Source organism: Rhinatrema bivittatum, chromosome 9, assembly GCF_901001135.1.
Source record: "Rhinatrema bivittatum chromosome 9, aRhiBiv1.1, whole genome shotgun sequence".
Taxonomy (NCBI): Eukaryota; Metazoa; Chordata; class Amphibia; order Gymnophiona; family Rhinatrematidae; genus Rhinatrema; species Rhinatrema bivittatum.
The window spans coordinates 175,853,698-175,879,599 of NC_042623.1; the positions used below are offsets into that span (position 1 = coordinate 175,853,698).

Sequence of the window (25,902 nt, forward strand, 5' to 3'; positions counted from 1 at the left end):
TCATATATGTGGCACTCTGTGCAAAAGGCCGGAAAACCTCCCTCTCACTGCTGGACTACTTCCTGCATCATAATTTTGTTGATTTTTTGATTTAAAATTTCTAAGGGAGCAGGCATGTAAAGCTAATCTAAAGTACTTATTTTGTGTGTCTGGCAATGACCCTCAAAACACTACAGTTAACCTACCTATATTTTCCCAGTTAGCCAACATATTGACTCTTGTTTTGAATTAGATTCCTTATGTATAAAATCTGCAACAAATTACTCCTACCAAACACAATTACCATATAAAACCAAATAAATAGATAAGGTATAGCAAGGTAAATGGATAGAGTATAGTAAGTAAGTTTGAGGTGATTGCGCCAAACGGCACATGCTTCCAGTCCTCATCTGCTGCAAGGGGTGTGGAGCCTCTGGAAGCTGGGGCTGTGGAATTCAGAGATCTCAGCGAGCAATCCAGGCTTTGGAATCCTCTTCTGGGGGCTGCTGAATAGAATATGCAAATGAGCCTTCAGTATAATATAGATAGTTCCCTTTCAAGCGTATAGGAAAAAGTTTTCCACTTTTTGATTTCTATTGCAGGTTGGATTTTCAGCAGCAGATGCAGTGACAGGACTGAAGATGGTGGAACAGGGTGTCCCTAAAGAGCATTTGGCTTTACTAGCAGTTCCAATGGTACCTTTACAGATAATGCTGCCTCTGCTTATCAGCAAATACACTGCAGGCCCACAGCCACTCAACATCATGTATAAAGCTATGCCATTTAGGTAAGAAATATTTTTTAGTGCGTGTTAATCCTTACACAGATATATGACTAATTTATCTATCTCATGCGAATACATTTAAAGGGATTTTTAGCAGGTTGAAATACTACATTTCCTAGCGTCTAACTAGATGGACTCGGAACAATGGGTTTATGCTCCCCTGCCAGCAGATGGAGACTGAGTCAAGTTTCAAAGCTGAAATCACCCTAAATACACCCCTGCAGTGACCTCAGCCCTTCATTTCTCTGTCTCCAGCAGATGCGGACATGCTTTCCCTATGGGGATCGCTGTACCTTTTGGAAGTAGAAATTCTCCTTTTAAATTGGAGAAAGTTGAGCCCCGCTCTCCTGCAGTGTTGCCTAAAGGTGCTTCCTCCAGTTGAGAATTCCTGAGGTGATTTCTGAGATCCCTCAGAGGTGTGCCTTAGTCCAGTAGCCAGTTCCCAGCATGGACTTCACTGCTGAAGCAGCTTGAAAGGCAGTGGGGGTGCAGGAAGCCAAGAGTGGTGGTGATGGCCAAAGCTCTCTCCCCCTGCAGCTGGAAACTGTATCTGTACTCAGCCAGTAAGCATTGAGCCCAGGTAAGTTTAAAGAAAAAAAACATTTTTATTTTTTTTTTAAGATTTCCTCCTGATTCAGAGACGTTAGAGGGGTTTCGGTAAGACTTCCTCCGGTCTCCTTGTTCGACACACTGTACGGACGTCATTCTTGATCCTGTTGGAGTAAGGGAAATGGGCTCAGAGCAGGTTGAGCAGCCCCCTGGGGCTAGGCCCCGCTTTAGGCTTGATCAGCACACCGCGTCGAGGGTTGCGGTGGCGCCATCTTGCACGTGTCTTTATGCCTGTATTGCCCACAATAGAGCTTCGGTATGTGCAGGGTGTGTCTGCTCTGTGCACAATGCTGCGCATGTACATTTGCGTACAACTTACTAGACACAGAATACAAGTAGAGCCGGATGCATGGGCTGTGTGTGTGTGCCTCACTGCGGCCTGTGTAGGTGCTCGAAATCTGAGCGCCTAAAATTTTAAGCACGAGCTATCTGAACACGCAGTTACCATCTCCAATGGCTCCGGCAGCAAAGAAACATAAGCGCCTTTCTCTCTATGCTGCTTATCATATTGGGGCTACACAATCTGACCTGGATTCTTGCTTATGTCAGCACTTTGAGGAAGCTCAGGGAGAGTTGGCCTCCCTAGACTTTGCTAAGCCCGGCTCCTCCCATGTATGGGTCTGCCACAGCCTTAACCGGAAGTATCCCGGATCTGAGTAACCTGAACTGGGTCATCCATGGAAGAGGGAAATTTAGTGGCACGTACCCCAATACATCTTGGGCTAGGCATGGACCCGGCCGCCTTCTCTTGGGTGGAATTCTTTTAAGGCCTTCAAGCCTTCATACAGGCACAGTCTGCTACCTCACTTGCCCTTGTCCGGAAGGAACCTCAGCTGGTAAGCCCTTCCACTCCCAGTCCTATCAGCAGACCTCTAGGCATGCCTCGACTCAACAAGGGAATCCCTAGCAGGGACCTGGATGGCAAGGACAAAGAAGAGGATCCAGATTCCTTGGAAGATGAGGAAATCCCCCTTGGTTTAGAACCATATCTGACAGTTATTGTTTTTCCATAGATGAATTGCCAGCCCTGGTTTCCCAGACACTGAAGATGCTGGGAGTTCCTAGGGTGGACTTCATGACGGAAGCAAAGGAGAATACCATTCTGATTTCCCTACAGAAAGCCTCTTGCTACATTACAGTACTGGAAGCCATCCAGGAGTTGACTGACCTGGAATGGGATGCCCCAGAAGCAAGTTTTAAAGGTGGACGAGCATTAGAAGCTCTATACTCACTGGATCCTGCAGCGAGAGAACGTTTGCGTTTCCCTAAAGTGGATGCGCTAGTCTGTGCCGTCTCTAAGCGAACTATCCCAGTGGAGGGAGGAGTGGCCTTAAAGAATGCACACGATAGGCAGATGGAGTCCATCCTTAAACAGGCCTTTGATGCAATAGCAATGACCTTACAGATTGCTTCTTGTTGTGCCCTGGTAGCTTGTTTGTGCCTGCTCCTCTCTCAGGAGAAGGATGACTCGGGGTCGCATTCCAGAGCAGTTATGGAACCTGCTGATGTGGGCTCAGGCCTAGTCCATACCTCGGTCGGAGGAGTGGCTTCAGTGGTGGCGGCCAGAAGACAGCTGTGGCTGCAGAATTGGTCAGGAGATGGAACCTCCAAGGCAAATCTCACAAAGATGCCCTTTAAAGGATCACTCCTCTTCGGAAGCGAATTGGAAAGCTGGCCAGTAAATGGGGCAAATCTCTAGTACTCCAGCTACTCCAGCTACCAGAAGATAAGAGAGAGCAGTTAGCAGCCCTCGCCCATGAGGGGTCGACTCGGGTGCTCCCAATGCTTTCGCCCCTACAGAAGCTAGACATTTCAGAGGTCTCTGTCCTTTGGGAGGTTTTGGTACTTTCGAAGTCTGCAGCCCAAGAGATGAGCAGGCTCGGGTTCAGGTTCATCCCAACCCCCCCCCCCCCCCCCCCAAAATGACGTTTTGCCGACCGACTCTCGGAACAAGGAGATGAAGAGGGACAGTCGACTCCCCTATCAATGATAGATCGAGATCACGTCGACAAATGAGTTCTGGAGAGGATATGTGCTGGAATTTTGCAGCACTCCTCAGGACATATTCATATCATCTCGTTGCCGCTCCCAGCACAAGGGGCAGCCAGTGGAGACTACCCTGTTAAGGCTCCTCAGGGTAAGGGCTATAATCCCATTACCTGTGCCCCAGGAAAATATGGGGCATTATTCCATCTATTTCATTCTACCCAAGAAGAAATGTTCCTTTTGCCCCGTCTTGGACCTCGAGAGCATCAACAGACATCTTTGAGTGATTCATTTCCACATGGAAACCCTATGCCCCGTGATAATGGCCGTTCAATCAGGAGAGTTCTTAACCTCCCTGGTCCTATCCGAGGCCTACCTACATATTCCAATCTGGCAAGAACATAGTTTCCATTGCTTTGTGGTACTGGGTCGCCATTATCAGTTCCTGGCACTACCCTTTGGCCTGGCCTCCACCTCCAGAACATTTTCCAAGATTATGGTGGTCGTAGCAGCAGCGTTGAAAAAAGAGGGAATCCTGGTGCAGCCGTACTTAAATGACTGGTTGAACCAGGCAAAGTCTGTGGAAGAGAGTCTCTGGGTGACCAACAGGGTGACCTCCTTGATTCAGGAACTTGGTCGGGTTGTAAACCTGGACAAAAGCAGTCTCAAACCCTCCCAGACCTTGGAATATCTGGGAGTCTGGTTCAACACCGAACATGGCATGTTCTTCCTCCCAACTACACAGATAAGGAAGTTGATGTCTCAAGTTGATTAACATGATACGCATGACTGTGTGGAGCTATCTTCAAATCCTCTGATGGCAGCAACCCTGGAAGTAGTGTGATGGGCGAGAGCACACATGCGACCACTTCAACGCTCACTACTGTCATGCTGGAGCTCATTGTCTCAAGACTATTCGATTTTCCTCTGCTTACTGACTGAAGTATGTTCTTGGCTCCCCCTGTCCCCTCCGAACTCGCTGGTCCTCATGACAGATGTGAGCTTCTGGGGCTAGGTAGCTCACTGTAAGGACCTGACTGCCCAGGGGCGTTGGACCAAGGAAGAGGCCCTCTGGAACATAAACTGCCTGGATGCCTGAGCAGTCACATTGGCATATCTACAATTCAGCCACATAGTCCAGGGTCAAGCGGTTCGCGTAATGTCTGACAATGCAACAATGGTAGCCTACATCAACTGCCAGGGTGGAACCAAAGCCAGCAAGTGTCACAGGAGAGAGATCTCCTTGTGGAATGGGCAGAAATACATCTACACATGATCTCAGCCTCCCGCATCACAGGAAAAGACAACGTCAGTGTAGACTTTCTAAGCAGGGAGAGTCTGGATCCAAAAGAGTGGGTGTTGGCCAAAGCCTTTCAGGTGGTGGTAGATCGCTGGGATCTCCTGTCCATCCACCTGCTGGCCACATCTCACACTGCGAAGGTTCCCCGATTCTTCAGTCACAGAAGAGATCAGTTGACCCTGGGGATCGATGTTCTCATTCAGATCTGGCCGGAAGAGGAGCTGCTATATGCCTTCCCTCCATGGTCCTTCCTGGGCAGAGTCATTCGCAGAATCAAGCACCATAAGGGATTAGTCCTACTAGCAGCTCCAGATTGGCCCAGGCTTCTGTAGTATACAGACATGTGGAAGACCCCCCTGTGCCTCCACTGCACAGGGACCTACTACAGTAAGGACTGGTCCTTCATGAGGAGCCGACTCGATTCTGTGTTATGGTCTGGCCCTTGAAGGCTCGCCTGATGAAGTGAGGATATTCAGCGACAATTTCCACCTAACTCCACGTGCAGAAGTTCTCTACGTTCCCAGCGTATGTGCGGGTCTGGAGAGTATTTGAGGAGCCAGGTGTTTCCCCTTGGACGGTCAAAATCCACTAATTCTGGAACTTTTGTTGAACGGCTTGAATAAAGTTTTGACCTTTTAACTCCTTGAAGATTCTTCTAGCGTCTCTCTTCTGTTTCATGGATGAGGTGAATAGAACCCACCTGTCGGCTCATCCGAACATGGCCTGTTTTTCTGAAAGGGTTGAAGTACCTCTGGCCACCCCTATAGTGGCCAGTTCCCTTGTGGAATCTTAATTTAGTATTGGAATTTTTGGCAGGGTCCTACTTTCTTGTGCTGTGCTGTGCAGTCTTTCCTTGCATTTATTAGCCCTGAAAACAGTGTTCCTGGTCGCTTTATGCTCGGCACGTCACATCTCTGAACTACAGGCCTTGTCAGGAACCATTCCTCTGGATGACTCCAGGAGCGTTACAGCTTTGTACTGTTCCATCTTTCTTGCCCAAGGTAGTCTGAGTTTCCATTGAATCAGTCCATTTCATTGCCGTCCTTAGATAAGCGCAAGGACACAGAAGAATACCACCGCCGCCTCCTCCACCATTTCAATGTCAGTAGGCTTTTGGTGTGGTATCTGGAAGTTTCAGAACCGGTCTGAAAGACAGACCACCTGTTTTGTCCTTCATGGTGGAATGAAGCAGGGTGAACCAGCTTTGTGGGCTACCATTGCTTGTGGATTAAGGAGGTGGTCACAGGACCTATGTGGAGGCAGGAAAGCCATTACCCTTTCAGGTTAAAGCTCATACCAGTAGGGCTCAGGCAGTCTCTATGGCAGAAGCTAGACTGCTGTCTCCTGTCGACATCTGCTGAGCAGGGATGTGGTCCTCCTTGCACATCTTTTCGGGTTCTATTGCCTGGACATTCAGGCATGGGAGGACGCAGCCCTTGCAAGGGCGGTGTTAACCGGACCATGGGCAGCCTCCAGCCCTGATCGGGAGTAGCTTTGTACATCCCATTGGTCCTGAGTCCATCTGTCTACACCAAGGATAGCAAAATTATCAGGTAAATTTCTCCATTATTTTGATTCGACTCTCCTTAACCCATTATGCTCCAGTGTCCTATTTAGAGCACAGCTTCTTAATAAAATTTGGATGTAATGGTGAGGAACAACAATCATACAGTAGTAAAATATATAATACACTAAATAGAGAGAGAGATATATATATATATATATATATATATATATATATATATATATATACACACATAATCTATAAGGTTTGTCAGTCACACAGTCATGTCTGTAGCCACCCGATGCCACCTGGAACAGTGGAAGATGCACTATGCAAAGATAGTATGCTCTGTCTGTAAAGCACTATCTCGCACATGCACTCCCACAAGCCGAGGCATACATACATACATACACATTTTAATTATAATTAAACAAACACATACACTAGAGAAAAGTGCTGGATGTTGCTTGGGTGCTCTGGTCTATAACAGCCTGTGTATGTCTGCCTGTGCCTGGTCAGTGTGTGTGTGTGTGTGTGTGTCTCTCTCTGCCTGTATTTGAGTATATATAAGCTCAGTGTGTAAGAGTGGTCAAAAAACACAAATAGAATGTTAATAACCCAAAAAGGCATGAAAAATAAATCTGAAAATATTGCTTCTGTATTGCTCCACTGTGTGACCAAATCTCCAATAATGTTTGCACTTCTAGTTTCCCCATCTGAAAAAAGCTATAGCAGACTAGAAGAGTTGCAGAGAGAGGCACAAAAATGATAAAGGGAATGGAACAGATCTTCTGTTTTGAGAGGCTGCACAGCTTGGTAAAGAGATGGTTCAGAGGGGACATGATAGAAATTTAATAAAATCATGAGTAGGGTGGAATGAGTAAATAAAGGATGGTTATTTACCTTTTCAGCTAACTAAAACAAGGCACATTCCATGAAACTAATAACCAGCAGATTTAAAATAATTCGTACAACTCTGATACAACGGGGTTCTTATCCGCCGCATACGAATAGTGCCACTATTACTTTGCTGCCTAAGCCTGGGAAGGACCCCTTGCAAGCGGAATCTTACAGACCAGTCTCCCTTCTCAATGTTGACCAAAAGCTTTTAGCAAAAATTATGGCTGACAGGTTGGCACTTGTGTTGCCCGATTTGCTGGGGCTGGGTCAAGTGGGATTTGTTAGACGTCGGTACGCCATAAATATTAGGAAGGTTATCGCTGCTATGACCCTTGGTCAGAATGACAGCTTCCCCCACTTGGTGGTCAGTCTAGATGCTGAAAAAGCGTTTGATAGGGTTGAATGGCCTTATTTATTTCATGTACTTCAATTGGTGGGAATTAAGGGGTTTTTCTATCAGGCGATCCAGTTGTTATATCATGACCCGCTAGCCACTATAGTGGTCAACAATGTTTGCTCAGACGCTTTTCACATTTGCAGAGGCACCAGGCAGGGGTGCCCCTTGTCACCCTTGCTTTTTGTGTTACAAATTGAGCCCTTACTGACCGCTATCCAGCAGACCCGTACGATTAAGGGAATCCGGTTTCAGTCGGAAACTTTTAAATATGCAGCGTTTGCTGATGATGTTCTGGTTTTTTTGACGGATCCAGTAAACTCCCTGACCTCCTTGTTGGCATTGATTCGGGAATTTGGCTCTTTTGCGGGGCTTAAATTGAATCTAGGCAAGTCTGAAGCGCTGCCCTTCCCTTTGTCCTTAAAGGATAGGTGGGGACAGGCTTTTCCCTTATCGTGGGCTGATTCTCGCATACGCTACTTGGGAATCATACTCCCGGCACAATTGGCATTGTTGTATGCGAGTAATGTCGCCCCTCTTTTGCAGCAGACCATGGAAAAATTAGAGGCCTGGCGCTCGCTCCCTATTTCGTTGCTGGGTCGTCTAAACTTGTTTAAGATGATAATTTTGCCTAAATGACTTTTTCTTTTTCAAAATCTACCCATTTTCCTTAAGGCTCTAGATAGGAAGCGTTTGGAGAAGGCCCTGCGCCAATTTTTGTGGCGGGGTAGGAGGGCACGAATACCTCTTCGGTATTTGCAGAATCGTTGGGGGCAGGGGGGGATTGGAGTACCCGACTTACACATGTATAATGTGGCAGGCAACCTCCGACTAGTTCGTGACTGGCTTAGGGGCGTCCCGACGTACACTAATCTTTCAGTGGAAAGGGCTTTGGTGGCTCCCATTGGATTGGACTATGTGCTACAGGCGGATGCCTCAACAGTGTCCTATCCTCCGCTGGTGGAGGCCTTACTGTTGCCATTGAAGCGGGCCTGGCGGGTGCTGACTCGCAAATTGGGAATCCCTAGAAAGAATGCTTATCTTTTGCCTTTAAGAGGTAACCCAGAATTCTCACCTGGCTCCCAAACAAGGGGTTTTCAAGATTGGGCAGCGCAAGGTATAGAGTATTTGGGCCATGTTCTAGATCAGCGGTTCTCAACCGGTGCGTCGCGACACACTAGTGTGTCGCCAAGCACCGGCAGGTGTGTCGCGTGGCTCCCGGTCCCTCCCGCTGCTCGTTCTTCCCTGCTGCCGTTGCCGCCGGGCTATCAGCACGTTCAAGCCCAGCGGGAACGGCAGCGGTGCAAAAAAAAAAAAAGCTGTGGCATCCGCGGCTGCCCTTTTCTTCTTCCCGCGCCTGCATTCCCCCCCGGACCCGGAACAGGAAGTGGTGCGCGGGAAGAAGAAAGGCCGTGCCGCAAGAGAACCCACGCCTCGCGCGCCATCATGGCACACATGGGGAAGCGCTGCTGCGGCCGTATGGCCAACCGGTCTTCCTGTTCGGGGGGGGGGAGCGGAAGCGCCGCGTGCAGCTTCCGCTTCCTCCCCCCAATGCAGGAAGATCAGCTGCCTCTCCTGCTGCCACCCGTTCTCCTGCTATCTTCGGGCGTCGGGCCGTATGGTCCGCCGATCTTCCTGCTTGGGGGGGGGGGGGGGGGGAGAGGGAGGAAGCAGACGTTGTGCGCTGCGCTTCCGCTACCCCTCCCCCCCCGACAGGAAGTTCGGACGCCCGAAGATAGCAGGAGTCCGGTGGCAGCAGGAGAGGCAGCTGATCTTCCTGCTCTGGGGGAGAAAGCGGAAGGGAAAGGAGAGAGCAGCATGAGCCTCCCGCGATCGATGGAATTCTTCCTTCTTGGCCTGTGGGGGCTGGAGGAGCAGCTACCGATTGTGCTGGGGGGGGGGGGGGGGAGAGGAAGTAAGTGACAGAAAGAGAGAGAAGCAGCCAGCCAGCCTCTGTGTAAGTGAGAGAATGTGTGTGATTGAGAGCCTGTGTGTGATTGAGAGAAACTGGTCAGAGAGCTGATCTATGTGTATATGTGAGAGACAATGAAAGTGACTGCTCAAGGAGATGACTGATGTGTATGTGAGAGTGTGAGACAGTCAGGGATGTGTGTGTGTGAGAGAGAGAAAAAGCATGGAAGTGAGAAATCTGGGTATGTGAGAAAGCATGGGAGTAAGAAGCCTGGTGTTGTGGGGGTGTATGTGAAAGAAAGCATTGGAGTGAGAAGCCTGATTATGTGAGAGAGAGAGCATGGGAGTGGGAAGCCTGTGTGTGTGTGCATGTATGAGAGAGAGACTGGTTGGTAAGGTGACGGTGTGATTGGTGTGTATGTGAATGTGAGAGAGAGAATGTGATTCAGGGAATGAGAAGCCTGTGCACGTGGAGAGCGAGCATGGAAATGAGAGAGAGACTGGGTGTGTGTGTGTGTAACAGAGAAAGTGATTATGGGAATGAGAAGCCTGTGCATGTGAAGAGAGTGAGCATGGGAGTGAGAACCTGGGTGTGTGTGAGACACAGCATGGGAGGGAGAAGCCTGTGTATGTAAGACAGAACATGGAAGTGGGAAGCCTGTGTGTGTGTGTATGCATGAGAGAGATCAGGTGACGGGTGTGTGTGAGAGAGAGAAAGTGATTATGGGAATGAGAAGCCTGTGCAGGTGAAGAGTGGGCATGGGAGTGAGAAACCTAGGTGTGTGTGACACAGCATGGGAGTGAGAAGCCTGTATATCTGAAAGAGAACATGAGTGGGAAGCCTATGTGTGTGTGTATATGCATGAGAGAGATCAGGTGACTGGTGTGTGTTTGCGTGTATGTGAGAGAGAGAAAGAAAGTGATTATGGGAATAAGAAGCCTGTACATGTGAAGAGTGAGCATGGGAGTGAGAAAGCTGGGAGTGTGTGATACAGCATGGGAGTGAGAAGCCTGTATATCTGAAAGAGAACATGGGAGTGGGAAGCCTGTGTGTGTATGCATGAGAGAGATCAGGTGACTGGTGTGTGTGTATGTGGGAGAGAAAGAAAGTGATTATGGGAATGAGAAGCCTGTGCATGTGGAGAGAACAAGCATGGGAGTGAGAGACTGGTGAGTGTATGTGAGAAAGAGAAAGTGATTATGAGAGTGAGAAGCCCATATATGTAAGTGGAACACGGGAGTGGGAAGCCTGTGTGTGTGTGTATGGCATGAGAGAAACTGTTCAGGAAGGTGACTGGTGTGTTTGTCAAAGACTGGGAGATGATTGGTGTGTGAGAGACAGAAACTGGTCATGGGGGCATGACTGGTATGGTGTGTGTGTGTGTGAGAGACATGGGCCCTAAGGAAGAGGACCATGAGTATAGATCTTAGCCACTACTGCTGCTTCTGGTGTGTGCTACAGCCTGCATGGAAGAGGAGTAGGAAAGCTGCTGGAGGGGGTAAGTAAAGGTGGCTTTTTAAGTTTATTTTTCTTGATTGACTGCTATTTTAATTATTTAATATTATGTGATGTGTCTGCTTTTTTTGAAATATTTTATTGGTGTTTGGAGAATTTTTAATAGTTTTTATGAGTTTTTAATTGTTGGATGTTATTCTGTTCATAGTTGTTGTGAAACATTTATTCTGCTTATTAGTATAGTTTTACAATTATTTCTGTGTGGGGATCTATAGCTGCTTGCTAGTTCTGTTTTCCTAATAAGAGGTGTATTGGTTTTTAGGGCCTGATTTAATATTTGTAGTGTTGCCTTTTCATAGATAGGGTTGCTCCTGTTTGAGTGTATTCCATAATACAGGTGTAACTGTGTGTGGATTAGTTTATGTGCATTACTACAGATCCTGGGAGTATGTTAGGTCGGTTCTGTGTCTGTTACAGAGATATTTTACTAGCATGTAAGTGTTTTATCAGTCTTATTTGTTGCGTTTTCTCAAGAGGACATGCATTGGTGGTAAACTGCTGTCTTTTCATAAGTAGGGCTATTGAGCCTGAAAGTAGAAGGAGTTTGAGTTGCTGTTACTGAGATGACACCAGAACCAGAATATCTTTTTTGTAGAGTGAGTTGAACGGGGAATGTCATAATTCTGCTTTACATCCATTATTGTGGATCAGGGGGGTTCCCGTGGATGCAAACTGTACATTTACATCTAGCCCTGTGACGATCATGGGTCAGTGTGTCACGCATGTGAGAACCATCTGTCAGGTGTGTCCCGACAGAAAAAAGGTTGAGAACCACTGTTCTAGATGAAGAAGGCCGTCTCTTGTCCCATAAAGAGGTAATGGCGCAATATGGATTGTTTCAACATGTTTTCCCTTATATGCAAGTGCAACACTATTTCAATTCGCTACCTTTAGCCATCAGGCAGGTCCAAGCTTTTCACAAGTTAGATGCATTTCTTTCCCTATCTACTCAGAAGACTTCCACATTAGCTAGATATTATAAAAAGCTTATGGGTACTCAGGTGGCGGGAGTTACTGCGGCTTTGGCCGAGCGTTGGAATGGGACTGGGACCCCAGTGGTAACAGCATTGGACCTACAGCGATGCTTTAGTCGCGTATCTTGTATCTCCTCAAATTCCTATTACCGTGAGATGCAGTTCAAGTTTTTGTGGAGGGCCTTCATCCCGCCTATCAGGGCTGTACACTATAAATTGGTGCCCACTGGGCACTGTGGGAAATGTGGTGCGGTTGAAGGCTCTCTACAGCATATGTTTTGGGATTGTATCCGAGTGCGCAAATTTTGGGGTCGGTTGGTGCAGTATTTGGAGGGGTTGTTGGATGCTGTGATACCTTTTAAGATTACTCTGATACTGTTTGGACTGATTCCGCAAAGCACAATCAGAGGAAGGGGACCGCGTTTATTCCTTCAGAAGACGTTCGCTGTGGGGGAAAAAAATCATTTTACTGAACTGGCAATCTTCGGAGTCCCCAGCGTATTGGCAATGGAGGAATCATCTTCCTAGACTCCTCTTGATGGACAAGCAGTGGGCGATCACATCCTTCCAACGGGAGCGCTGCTTCCTCAGTGTGTGGGACTCGTACTTACAATCTCTCTCACCCATGATTCGCAGCCGGATACTGAATGACGTGGCTGCGACACGGCTGGGAAGCTTGCAGTAATCTAAGCCAATGGAGAGACATACAAACAAGGAGTGGGGGGGGGACGGAGGGGGGGAAACAAAAGAAGGTGGGGGGTGGGACAAACCAAGGGGGGGGGATGGGAGAGAGAAAATGAGTTGGCTGTTGAAATTCAGAGGTTTTGGTGGTTCATGCTGGTACTCGTGTTAGTGGAACAATGATTCTCAGCTGCAGTACCTGGACCTGTTCATATGTAATCTCGGTGTTACCACTGTTCATTTGTTTCTGTTTTACTCAATAAAAACCGTTGAACGTTAAAATAATTCGTACAAAGTACTTTTTTACTTGGCGCACAATCAAGCTGCGGAATCTGTTGCCAGAGGATGGTGACGAAGGCAATGTGCAAAGTGGGATTTAAAAGATGTTTGGAGAAGTTCCTGGAGGAAAAGTCCATAACACATTATTAGCCGGGTAGACTAGGGAAAGCCAAAGATATCTCTGGGAGTGAGTAGTGAGAAAGAGATCTACTTTTTGGGATTTTCCAGGTACTTGTGACCCAGATTGGCCATTGTTAGAGAGAGGTCTGAGCATTTATGTGGTATTTGTTATGTTCTTAAAATTATTAAAAACCTGAAAATGTTTAGCATGGAATATTAACTAAAAAATAAAATGCTGCCATTGTTTCTCAGTCATAAAAACTGCACAATGTGGCTTTTGGCGTATAGAAAGATTCGAAACATTCTTCAGTGATCCCTTTTGTTCTTATAACACAAAGTTGCGTTCTCTCTACTGGCCCAATCAGTCAACAGAATTTAACATTTTTGTATTATCCTTTCTTTTGATATGTTACTATACATGTTGGCGTATAGGAAAAAAAAATTATTTTCCATTGTCCTCTTTAGATCGCATCCCTAGTCAATACTTAAAAGATGCAGGTGGGTTCAGATGCGACACAGTAACCCCCACGCCAGAATGTTAGCACACATCCCTGGGTGAAGGTGTAGTGCTGTAGCATCACCATCTCATGTGCTTCTCCCAGCAACTCCACAGTGCAAGACCAGATACCACTTCTGGAGTAGAACTGCCATCTTTCCTGAATACAAAGGTGCTGGATAAAATTACTTTGTGGGTTGGATTTGGCCTGTGGGCCATAATTTTCCAACTCCCTGGACTAAGGAATGGGGGTAGGGTTGTTGGCAGTAAGCTCTGTTACAGTTGTACAAGATTGGGGGCCCCCTTCTGGCTGGGCACATCGGAGGGGGGTGGCTCCTTCTCTTGACCATCGGTGATAGTCCTGGTTGGTTTTGATCTCTTTGTAGCAAGATCCACATTAACAGGAGTAAGGAACATCCTGGCAAGCCTGCATAAATTGGAAAAACAAAATCACTCTAAGACATTGAAAAGTGTTTCTAAGATGTTCAAACTATTCACATTTTTCTGATTAGAATTTTATTGCTGTATAAATTCTTTCCTTCTTCCCTTGCAGGCTACTCATGGGCTTGGAATTTGCTGTACTTGTGTGGTGGACTCCTAAAGTGGCACACGAAGGCGGGTTCCCTATATATTACTATGCTGCTGTGTTGCTGAGTTATGCCATGCATCAGGTATTTGTTAGATTTTGTTTAGAGAATCCCTTAAAAAAAAAAAAAAAAAAAGCCTCATAGCATAGACCATGGTGCAATAATCTAAAGAAAAAGGTCATATAATATGACTTACAGACCTCTGATTGGATGTTTCCCCACGCATAAGGTGACTATATAACTCACATGTCCAGGCGGATAAGCTTAACCAATCCTGGTTTTACCGCATTCCAGGCATGAAGATGTGGTTCTGATTTTCCCTGGTGAGTTCCCTGAAAAAAGCAAAATTACAAGCAATGGGGTAATACCGGGCTCAGCTCATCTACTTGGACATGGAGCTTTATGGTTACCCTACCCATTTACCTTCTGCTGTCTGTGGTGGCATTTTTGTCTTTGCTTATCTTTAGGTAGATAAATTGTGTACATAATTTTCTGTACTTAGGGCCAGGCACACAAGAACACTTAGACTCAGTAAACGGTATAAAGTAAATTTTATTTGGCATTAAAAGTGTTCCTGGGAGATGCTGGATACTGGGTGCCCTTTGTCTTTCAAAATGACCAGCATCTCATTGGATACAGGAAGTGACCCTTCTTTTATAGTTAAACATACAGTATTGCCGAAACTTCTAGAATTACGTGACTGCCCAAAGACTCATTTACAGTCACATCATGCTGTTGTCATGACAACCTATCCTCTGAACTGCCCTGACAAGTTTTTCCCAGATGTAGCTCATTTGCTCCCACTCTCCAGATAATCCTTTTGTCCTGTTAATGATCTTGTCCAGTGAGGTTTCAACAGGATAGTGCCTGAAGCTCCCGCCGTTGGTTTCTTCTGTGTGACCCATTGAATAGGCCTCCCTTGTTGGTGCCAGTATGTATACCTGCTCAGAGACATTTTGCAAGTCATGCTCAAAAAGGCACTCAGAGTTCATTCAGCTCTGACAGGCCACAGAACAGCAGAGGCGTCTGGGTATTTTCCTTCTCAATATTGATTGTCTGATCAGGCATATTCTTCAGTTGTTGATCAGAAAAGTGCTCCAAGTTGCACACAAGTCTCTGGATGTATTGAAGAAGAATGAAAAACATAGAGTGAAATCAGGAGAATATTTTACAAAGGAGTCCTTATTTATAGTGCTGCTGTAACATTGGGTCACAGTCTCCATGTTTTTTTAGTGAAACCAAGTTTACTACAGCTTGCCTGATATTGCTTCTCATCCCATGTCTACTACCTGGTAAGACATTGTACTAATCCCAGAGTCATCTCTGAGCTCTAATCATCGTTAACTCTAAAGGAAAACATGCATTTTTGTCTTGTGGTATAAACTGACAGAGAAAATTCATGTTAGAGTGCAGAAGATAGAAATGATTTTAGTCAGTTTATGGTAAACACCGGTATTTTTTTTTTTTTTTTTTCAAGATTGCTGTTTTTTGTTTGTTTTTTCTTTAACCCACAGATCTTTGTATATAGCATGTATGTTGCTATTATGGCTTTCAATGCCAAAATTAGTGATCCATTAATTGGAGGAACATACATGACCCTTCTAAATACAGTGTCAAACCTTGGAGGAAACTGGCCTGCCACAGTAGCTCTCTGGCTTGTGGATCCTCTGACGGTGAAGGAATGTGTAGGAGCCCAGGATCAGAGTTGTGGATCTGCAGATGCTGCAGAGGTAAGCATTGAGGTTGTTTTCTCTTTGCAAACAGTCTCTAAAATACTTAAGTCTGTCTGTAACTTTTGTTTTTCCGATTGAAAAACAGCATCTATGACCACATTCTGCAGTGCACAGAGCTGTGTCAACCTGTTTTGTTTTCTTTGTTGTGGCCTTGTACAAGTCATTTTTTCGTACACAGAATCCCAACCCCTTCCAACAAAATATAACAGAAGACAGATCAAGCAATCTAACTTTTGTCTCCATATAGGAGCTCATGGGGCTGGCCTCCACTTCCTTTTTCTTAAAATATTGTTAGATTCTCTTCTTTTATCAAAAGAATTTTTTAAATGAAGAGAGAATTTATTTTATTTATTTATTTACAATAAATACAGTTTCTTGTATCCTCTTGTTTGTTCTAACAAAACTATAAGATTAAAGAGTTGCCCGACTCTGGCCGAGTTTCGCTCTCGCAGGAGCTGCCTCAGGGGCTGTTAAGGGCAAAATTTGAAAATTAAAATAAAGATACACATAAATACATGTCAATAAATAATGGTGACATGCATATGTAAATGAAATGAACTTAAATTGTGTGCACATATTTTGACAACATACAGAAGAAAATGTAAATTTAAATGAAATGCACAAACAAATATATAAATACAATGATACGCACAAATAAACCATTTTTTAGTAGAAAATTGCCTAATTGACCTGAAAGAATTGTTTAAGGATGTGATCAAGAACTCAGTTTGTGTATGTGTGTACTGTTTTTCACAAAGGACATAGATATGGAATGGAGTATTGATGACAAGAACTTAAAAGTACACATATAACACAAAGGACACGGATGCGCAGTGGAAGTAGACTATGGTCACAACAAGAAAAAACAAACAATGATAATTTTTAAATCAACAGGATAGAAACAGGTATCATTGTTTGTTTTTTTTTCTTGTTGTGACCATAGTCTACTTCCACTGCGCATCCGTGTCCTTTGTGTTATATGTATACTTTTAAGTTCTTGTCATCAATACTCCATTCCATATCTATGTCCTTTGTGAAAAACAGTACACACATACACAAACTGAGTTCTTGATCACATCCTTAAACAATTCTTTCAGGTCAATTAGGCAATTTTCTACTAAAAAATGGTTTATTTGTGCGTATCATTGTATTTATATATTTGTGCATTTCATTTAAATTACCATATTTAAATTTTCTTCTGTATGTTTTCAAAATATGTGCACACAATATAAGTTCATTTCATTTTATTTACATATGTATGTCACCATTATTTACATGTATTTGTCATGTGTAATCTTTATTTTAATTTTCAGATTTTGCCCTTAGCCCCTGAGGCAGCTCCTGCAAGAGCAAAACTTGGCCAGAGTCAGGCAACTCGTTAATTAAAGGCATTTCTTTACACCGATGATCTTCGTCTCGTCGCTTACTAAGTTTACAAATGTGCACTGTCACATTTAATATAATCAAACTACTTGCTAACTACTCGCAGGGAAAATGTTACTGTTAAAATGTTATGTGAATCTTTCATGCAGGAATTTTTTTTTTATGGTTGCTTGTATTTAGCACTTTTTTTTTTTGTATCCATTTCTCATTTTACTATTTCTTTTGAAATGTGCAGTAGATGCTTGTTTTAATAGTTTCTACTTTGAAAATGTCTGTTAAAATTAAAACTGCTAGAAGCAAGCATTCCCTGTATGTACCCAGATCAGTCCAGAATCCTGGGTTTTGCCTCCCCTCCAGCAGATGGAGACAGAAGTTTTAACGGACTCCGTCCTATACCCCTGAGGTGCCACCTAGAGTCTGTCAGTATTTCTCTGTCTCCAGCAGATGGTGGAGGTGCAACCCTTTAGTCTGGTAGATAGTGTTAGAACTTAGGTTTGGATTTCAGATTTTTTTTTTCTGGAAGTACCCAGCTATAAAAAGAAAAATAAATAAATACATCCCCCCCCCCCCCCCCCTTTATTTATTAGGTTAGGATCCCGTTTCAGCCTCCCAGGGGGTTGTCAGGTCCTGGTGGGACCATCCCCCCTGGTAGTAGAGGCTCCGGAGCAGAGGGTTGAGAACCCTGTGACTGCACACGGCTGAGGGTGATACCGGGGGACCCGGGTCATTCACCCTCAGGAGCACCTTTCATAAATTTTCATAGATTAAAAAAACAAACAAACCAGGAAATAATAATATAGAGACAGGTACTGTGTCTTTAAATTTTCCCTGTTCTGCTGGCCTAGCTCTCTCTCCGCATGGTTTAGCTGCCGAATTGCCTTCAGACCTTGGACCCGACCACTTTTTTTCTCACCGCTCTTCTCCGCAGCCATTCTAAATTTAGGCTGCTGGTCATGCCATGTGGTGCAGCCTGTTCTGCTTGCAGCAGTGCGTGCACACGGCTCTCCCGTACCAGAATATGCATGGGGTGCTTGTCGGGGGGAGAAGGGGTCCTCGGGGGTTGCAGTGCCGGGAAAATCAAGTAGCAGCGTCTCACGATTGCACCGGGTGCCTGGGAGGCCTGTCTTGCCGCATCAGCCTCTGAACCTGTTCCTTCTCAGTGCGTGAATGGAGGCTATTTTGCAAACCTTCAGGCAGCAAGAGAGAGATGCGGGGGGAGGGCTCTCCCCACCTCCGTTGTCACCGCAGCCTAGTGCTCCTGGGGGGGGGGGTTTGTAGGAGGCTGATGACTATTATTCCCCAGAGGATGGCCCAGAGAGGATTCGGAGGGGTCTTCCTCCTCATTCACCTCAGATTTTGTGCTTTTAATGCACAAGGCCTTTAAGGCCCGCAAGCCTGCGAAAGCTCAGGGCCCCAAGGTAGCATGGGCTAGGGAAGGGTGGTCCTCTGCCCGAAAGTGGGTCCAGGTGCCAATGGAAGTAGGAGCCCCTAAGGACAAGCGCCCTCTTAAGTCCTTTACCTGTCTAGGGGGACAGCTCATCGTCAGACCGGTCTGATGAGGGGGAGTCTCCTCCGCAGGCTCCTGATCAGGGGCCGGATGCAAATCTAGATAACCAGCCCCAGCCGGTCAAGCACGTGGGCTCGCCTCCGGTGGAAGGTGATGACCCCAAGGTGGTCCGCTTGTTCAGGAAAGACTAATTGGGACCCCTTATCCCGGTCATCCTGGAGGAATTAGGGATTGAGGTCCCTCAGGAGGATTCAAATTTTGGCGCTATGGATCCGGTGATGGTGGAGCTCTGAGGTCCAGCTCGGTCTTTTCCTTTTCATTTGTTGGTGACTGACCTCTTTTTTAGGGAGTGGGACACTTCTGACATGGGTTTGAAGGTAAGTCAAGTTATGGACAAGTTGTACCCGCTTCCAGAGGACGCGCTTGACCACCTCAAGGTACCTAAGGTGGACACTGCCATGTCAGCGGTGACAAAGAAGACCACAATCCCGGTGATGGGAGCCACGGCCTTGAAGGACTTGCAGGATCGCAAGTTGGAGGTACAACTTAAGAAGATTTTTGAAATTTCAGCACTAGGTGTCCGGGCCGCCATTTGTAGCAGTTTTGCGCTGCGGGCCAGTCTCCGCTGGGTGCAGGATTTGCAGGCAGCCTTAGCCCTTTTGAACACTCAGGCGCAGCAGGTTGGTCGGCTGGAGGCCGCTGTGGCTTACAGTGCGGACGCACTTTATGATATTTTAAGAACATCCGGGAGGACTATGGTCTCGGCTGTTTCAGCCTGCCGACTTCTGTGGCTTCGGAATTGGTCGGCAGATGTTTCATCTATATCTCAACTGAGTTCTCTGCCCTTCAAGGGGAGAGAGCTTTTCGGGCAGCAATTAGAGGTTATGATCAAGTCTCTGGGAGAGAACAAGGTCCATAGGTTACCGGAGGACAGGCCCAGGACGAGAGGCTCTTTTCCTCAGCAGGCGAGATTTCGGGGAAATCGCCGTTTTCGCTTCTCACGTTCAGCCGCATCGTCTTTTCGCCAGGGGCCCGGCCGCCAAAGTTTGTGGAACCAGTCCTTTCGGGGCCAGCAGCCCTCCAGAGATGGAGCCCCTCAGACAGGGGGGATCAAAGTCCACACAATGAAGTGAAGGCGGTTCACTCCTTGGTTCCAAGAATAAGGGGAAGGTTGTCCCTTTTCCTAAAGGAGTGGACCACTGTGACATTGGATCAATGGGTCCTAAATATAATAGAACACGGCTACGCTTTTACATTTTGCTCGTGCAGTCCACAAACACACATGGTTTCTCCGTGCTCTTACCGCCAAAAGCATCGGGCGGAGTAAGAGACCATGCAGCGTTTACAGGCTCTGGGTGCCATAGTTCCGGTCCCCATAGGAGAACTCGGGCGAGGACGTTACTCAATCTACTTCATAGTGCCCATCTACTTTCATCCCATCCTTGACTTAAAAAGGGTCAATCGGATGCTAAAGATGCCTCGTTTTCGGATGGAAACTCTGCGCTCAGTCATAAGGTCCGTGCACAAAGGGGAATTTCTGGCATTGCTGGACCTGATAGAAGCTTACTTGCACATATCCATCCATCCGGATCATCAGAAGTATCTACAGTTCAGGATTATCAGACAGCATTTTTCAATTTTGCGCCCTGCCTTTCAGTCTGGCGACAGCAGCCAGGGTATTCACTAAGGTGATGGCTGTGGTGGCAGCGGCCCTGCAGAAGGAGGGCATACTGGTGCATCCCTACCTGGACTTTTGGCTGATTTGAGCGAAATCAGAAGTCCTTTGCAGGGCGGCGGTTCAAAGGGTGCTACAGAGGTTGACCTCGTTAAGTTGGGTAGTAAATCCCGACGAGTCATATGGTTTCTTCACAGTCCTTGGAGTTTCTGGGCACACGTTTCGACATGATCTTGGGAAAAGTTTTTATTACCGAAGAGAGACTATCCAAGCTTCTCGCTCAGGTGGAGTCCTTGAGGTCCATGCCTCGGCCCAGGGCCTGGGATTATTTGCAGGTTCTGGGTTACATGGCTTCCACACACAAACTGGTACCATGGGCATTTGCGCATATGTGTCCTCTTCAGTCAGCCTTGCTCTCCCAATGGAATCCGCTCTCCGAGCAGTTTCATCTTCGCTTACCACTGACAGACTCAGCGGTTTCAAGTCTCCTCTGGTGGCTTTGTCCAGACAATCTGCATTGGGGAGTGGATTTGGAAATTCCCTCCTGGATAGTGGTAACTACTGATACCAGCCTTTCCGGGTGGGGAGCAGTTTGTCGGCGGTACAAGGTCAATGGACAAAGATGGAATCCTCCTGGTCGATCAATCGTTTGGAAACCAGGGCAGTTTAGTTAGCGCTAGAGGGCCGGTCAGTGCGGGTACTCTCCGACAATGCAACGACTGTGGCTTACATCAATCGTCAGGGAGGAACCAGGAGTCGTCCAGTGGCAGCCGAAGCTCAGCTGTTGATCAACTGGGCGGAGCAACACCTCTATAAAATTGCTGCCTTCCACATCGCCGGAGTGGACAATGTGCAAGCCGAATTCCTGAGCCATCACCAGTTGGACCCAGGGGAGTGGGAACTCTCCGAAGCCTTTAATCTTCTGTGCAAGCACTGGACCATACCCTCCTTGGATCTCATGGCGACATATCGCAATACCAAGGTTCCTCTGTTCTTCAGTCAGCGACGGGAACCAGGAGTGGAGGGCGTGGATGCTCTGGTCCTTCCATGGCCAAAGGATGTTCTGTTGTATGTCTTTCCACTGTGGCCGTTGGTCGGAAAGGTATTGTGCCGCATCGAAGTTCATCCGGGCAAAGTGATTCTCGTGGCTCTGGAGTGGCCATGGCGGCCGTGGTTTGCGGATTTTCTGAATCTGGCTGTCAACGGACCGCTGAGGTTTCGACAGTCTCCGCATCTCCTGCGTCAGGGTCCCGTTTGTTTCGAAGAGGTAGATCGCTTCTGTCTAGCGGCATAGCTTTTGAAAGGCAGAGGTTGAGGAGTAAGGGTTACTCGAATGCGGTTATTGCCACGCTCTCTTGCATTCCCGTAAAACGTCTACCTCCAGGGCGTACATTAGAGTTTGGGGAATGTTTGAATCCTGGTGTCTGGACCAGTATGTGCAACAGTCAGAGCTTCAATTCCACATGTTCTGGATTTCTTACAGGCAGGGTTGTCCAAGGGTTTGGCATTTAATTCCCTACGAGTACAGGTAACAGCACTTGGCTGTTTTCGGGGTAAGGTGCAGGGGGTTGCTCTAGCCTCTCATCCAGATGTGGTTCATTTTCTGTGAGGGGCTAAACATTTGCGCCCCCCACCCCCCCCCCGGTCCGAAACCCCTGTCCTTCGTGGAAGCTGAATTTGGTTCTCCACACCCTTTGTGATGCTCCCTTTGAGCCATTGAATCGGGCGACCTTTAAGGACCTGACCTTGAAGGTTGTTTTTCATGTGGCTATCTTATCAGCAAGGCGTATTTCAGAGATTCGGGCCTTATCTTGCAGGGAGCCTTTCTTGCAGATTTCTGACTCTGGAGTTTCCTTAAGAACGGTTCCATCCTTTCTCCCGAAGGTGGTCTCCTCTTTTTTCATTTGGACCAGTCAGTGGAGCTTCCTTCCTTTGCGGACCTGGATTCCTCTACTCCAGAGTCCAGGAATTTACGGAAGTTAGATGTAAAGAGGGTGGTGTATTACCTTGAGGTTACGAACAGTTTTAGTCTCTCTGACCATCTGTTCGTCCTATGGAGTGGACCCACTATTGCACGGTGGCTAAAGGAAGCTATTGTTTTGGCAAACCTCGTGCAGGATCGTCCGATTCCGGTTGGACTTTTAAAGCTCATTCTACTCGATCGCAAGCAGCCTCATGGGCGGAATGCCAGCAGGTAGCTCCACAAGAGAATTGTAGGGTGGCTACCTGGAAATCTGCACATACCTTTGTGAGGCATTATCGTCTGGATGTCTGGGCCCCAGAGCCTGGTTCCTTCGGGGCCAGTGTACTCTGAGCGGGACTCTCTCGGTCCCACCCTGATTAGGGAAGCATTGGTATATCCCAGGAGTCTAGACTGATTCGGGTACTTACAGGGAAAGGAAAATTTGGTTCTTACCTGCTAATTTTCGTTCCTATAGTACCACGGATCAGTCCAGAGTCCCACCCATGGGAAAACAGAGTCTGTTCAGCCGGTAGTTAGCAACCTTTTCTGCAAGTTACCTAATGCCCCCCTTTTCAGGGTAAGAGTTGTTGAGCGTGATCTGGTTCGTTCAGTTACAAGTTTTTCATTTTCTCTGCTCTTTGGGGGGAGGTTGTTTATGTGGAAGTTCTGGTTTTACTCGTTCTGCTTGGGTACAGTGTAATACTGACAGACTCTAGGTGGCACCTCAGGGGGGGTATAGGACGGAGTCCGTTTAAAACTTCTCTGCCTCCATCTGCTGGAGGAGAGGCAAAACCCAGGAGTCTGGACTGATCCATGGTACTACAGGAACGAAAATTAGCAAGTAAGAACCAATTTTCCTTTGAAGGTCTCTCTTCTGCCAAATTCAAGTGTGCAAATAATTCTCTGCAGGACAAAGGCAGTCCCAAATACCTTTATGCTCATTAAGTAAAATGCTATGGGCTAGAACAGACATTTAAATGCTTAACAGAATTATTCTGCTAAATATAGTGGTCTAATGGAATAGCATGTAAATACCTCCACTGGGCAGCTGTGTGTAACATATTCCTTTTGTGTTTTTGCTTTCCTACAGCTCTGTGTACGAGTGGGTGGCTCTTGTGTTACGACACTGGATGGCTATTACGTGGAGTCTATTGTGTGTGCTCTCCTTGGGTTTGGTTGGTGGCTCCTTCTGGGCCCAAAATTTATAAAGCTCCAGGATGAAGGCCCGTCTTCGTGGAAATGCAGGCCAAGCACTTAATTCAAATGAACTGTTAGACTGAATGGTAAAACACCTCAAGTAACTATCTTGTTCCATAAAAATATCTCATAATCTACAAACAACTGGAAAAATGACCGCAAACTTAAATGCGGTAAAGGTAATGCATCATAAGCGCAGTGTATGGAAGGAAAGCTCTCTCATATGCTGTTATTTCATGATGATTTTATATGCCATTATGGGATGAAGACAGGTGCTGAAAATTCTATTTTTAAAGTCTTTTCTGACTTTTTTCTAAGCTTTAAAGATTTTTAAGGAGAAAAGAAAATATTTTCTATAAACCTGAGTTTTGCGTTTTTTTTAAAATGTATGGCCTTTTTAATTTGTTTCCGACCTTCGTTCGTTTACCACATGAAGAGTTTGTAACAGATAATCTGTACTGCTTTAGGTCTTTTCATATGAGTTTCACTTGAAGCAGAAGATTAGATCTGCTGTGGAAGTAACACCAAAGTGTCATAAAGGCAGCAGCAAGAAACGAAATTCTTTAGATGATTTGTGGCCAGCAGCTCATTCTTCTTATATTTAGATGTGCCTCTCCTACAGCAAGTCTTCCTTTCCCTTCAAAAAGGACCACATCCTGCTTTCTAAAAGACCTTTTGTCCTGCCTCCGGTTATACTGACTTTTATATTCTCATTTGGCTGGTGGGTGCATGGTACATGGGGTTGTGTTGACTATTTCATGCAGGGACACCCAGGTGCAACTCTGCGTTATTGCACAGGCATGAGATGACTGAATGCAAACAGGACAGTCAGCAGGAGCGGAGACATCAGGTCAAAGGCCTTTTGAAAAGTAAACTGGTAATTTTATAAAGATTTGCTGCTAAAGGGGGAAGGAACGGCTGGGTCGGGGAGTAGCACACTTCAAAGTCCTTCGACAAATGGTGAAAACCAAGTTCCATTTGAAGTCCTCTGCAGCTGGAGAATTGTCCTCATGTGACAGAAAAGGGAATAAATGCTAAATGCCTTTGAAAGGAATTAGCATACTGTTGTAAAAGAAAGTGTTAGACTGCAGGTTATATGATATGCCTGCAGCAGCCTATGGAAAATCTCTTGCTAAACTTAAACAGAAGTTGACAGGCTGATGTATTTTAAAAGAAAGTTTGAATGTCACCGATTCTTGCCATGCTCTTTGAAAGAGAAATGCCCCTTTTTGCTCTGCAGTAGTTAGTTTTGATTAATGTTAGCAGGCCATGACTGCCTTCCCTGATAGCTGATGATTATAGGGAGGAGCCTGACCTGCTTTTTAATTTTCTTATTTGTATACAGATAGTGGAATCACAACTTATTTTAGCATAGCAGAAATCTAATAGATTTGAGGGGTGTTAACTCCGGGAGTGTCTTAGGATATCCAGCTTGCATCCATTATAGCAGATGTGTTGTCAACGCCGGTCTTCAAGAGCCCTAAACAGGTCTCATTTTCAGGATATCCACAACAAATATGCATGAGAGATTTGTATGCACTGTGTCCCTTGTATACAAATCTATCTCCTGCACATTCATTGTGGATATCCAGAAAAACCAGACCTGTTTGTAGCTCTCAAGGACTGGAGTTGGCCATCCCTGCATTTATAGGCCATTTCTGTGCTTTTCTATTATGCTGTATCTTATCTGTGTATAACACCTGTAGTTGGCATGACCTGGAGCATGCATGCAGCATGGCAGAAGAATTTTCTCTGATTTATAATACATCCTATAAAATGTAATGTCTGGTACCATTTGGTTCACTTCTGTTAAATGTTTTTTGGGTTGTTTGTTTATGAAACATAAATTGATCAATGTTTAGTTTGAACTAAGTGTGGAATCTTATTTCTACCTTAGACATTCATGTTACAGGTGAGAAGTAGAAATCCAACTTTTTTCCATCGATGAGCAGGTTGAATTAGCCATGATCTTTGGGTGATGTCGTCTGTCAAAAACAGCCATTGCAAACTGCAGTTATCATTGAAAAAGATGAAGCATATGTTGACAAAGCTGGTTGGAGCACCCACATGACATGCCAGAAACAAACATCAAAGCAAAGTGCGTAATCACCCCTCAAGAGCCACAAACCAAAGCAAGTAGAACTTTTGGACCACTCAATACATGGTGCGTCAGAACCACGTTGTGTCAGAGCAGCTGATAATTGTTGCAATGGCCCACTCGAAGCATTGAGCATTGGAGTGCCCAAGGCACGATGTGTCCAAGTGCTCGAATCATAATGCACTGGACAGGCTGACATACAGTATATGGAAACATCAAACATGAGTCATCAGAGCATCCCAAACAGGGGTTGCTGACTCAAATCACATCAGAGTCGTATAAGATTGCATCAAAGACGCTAAAGGAGTATACTCCTCTAATCTCAC

The 25,902-nt window shown here is 46.0% G+C and overlaps 1 protein-coding gene across 6 annotated transcripts in view; it reads left to right on the forward strand.

Moving 5' to 3' along the window:
* The window catches only part of SLC33A1 (solute carrier family 33 member 1), a 54,304-nt gene extending 28,958 nt beyond the window's left edge, over positions 1-25,346 (forward strand). For all 6 annotated transcript variants that reach the window (XM_029615882.1, XM_029615878.1, XM_029615876.1 and 3 more), the window contains 4 exons: positions 582-766; positions 13,987-14,104; positions 15,535-15,750; positions 23,372-25,346. In XM_029615882.1, coding sequence (XP_029471742.1) covers positions 582-766; positions 13,987-14,104; positions 15,535-15,750; positions 23,372-23,539 — 687 coding nt within the window. In that variant the 3' untranslated portion in view covers positions 23,540-25,346. The remainder of the gene's footprint in view (positions 1-581; positions 767-13,986; positions 14,105-15,534; positions 15,751-23,371) is intronic.
* Positions 25,347-25,902: the final 556 nt, after the last annotated feature.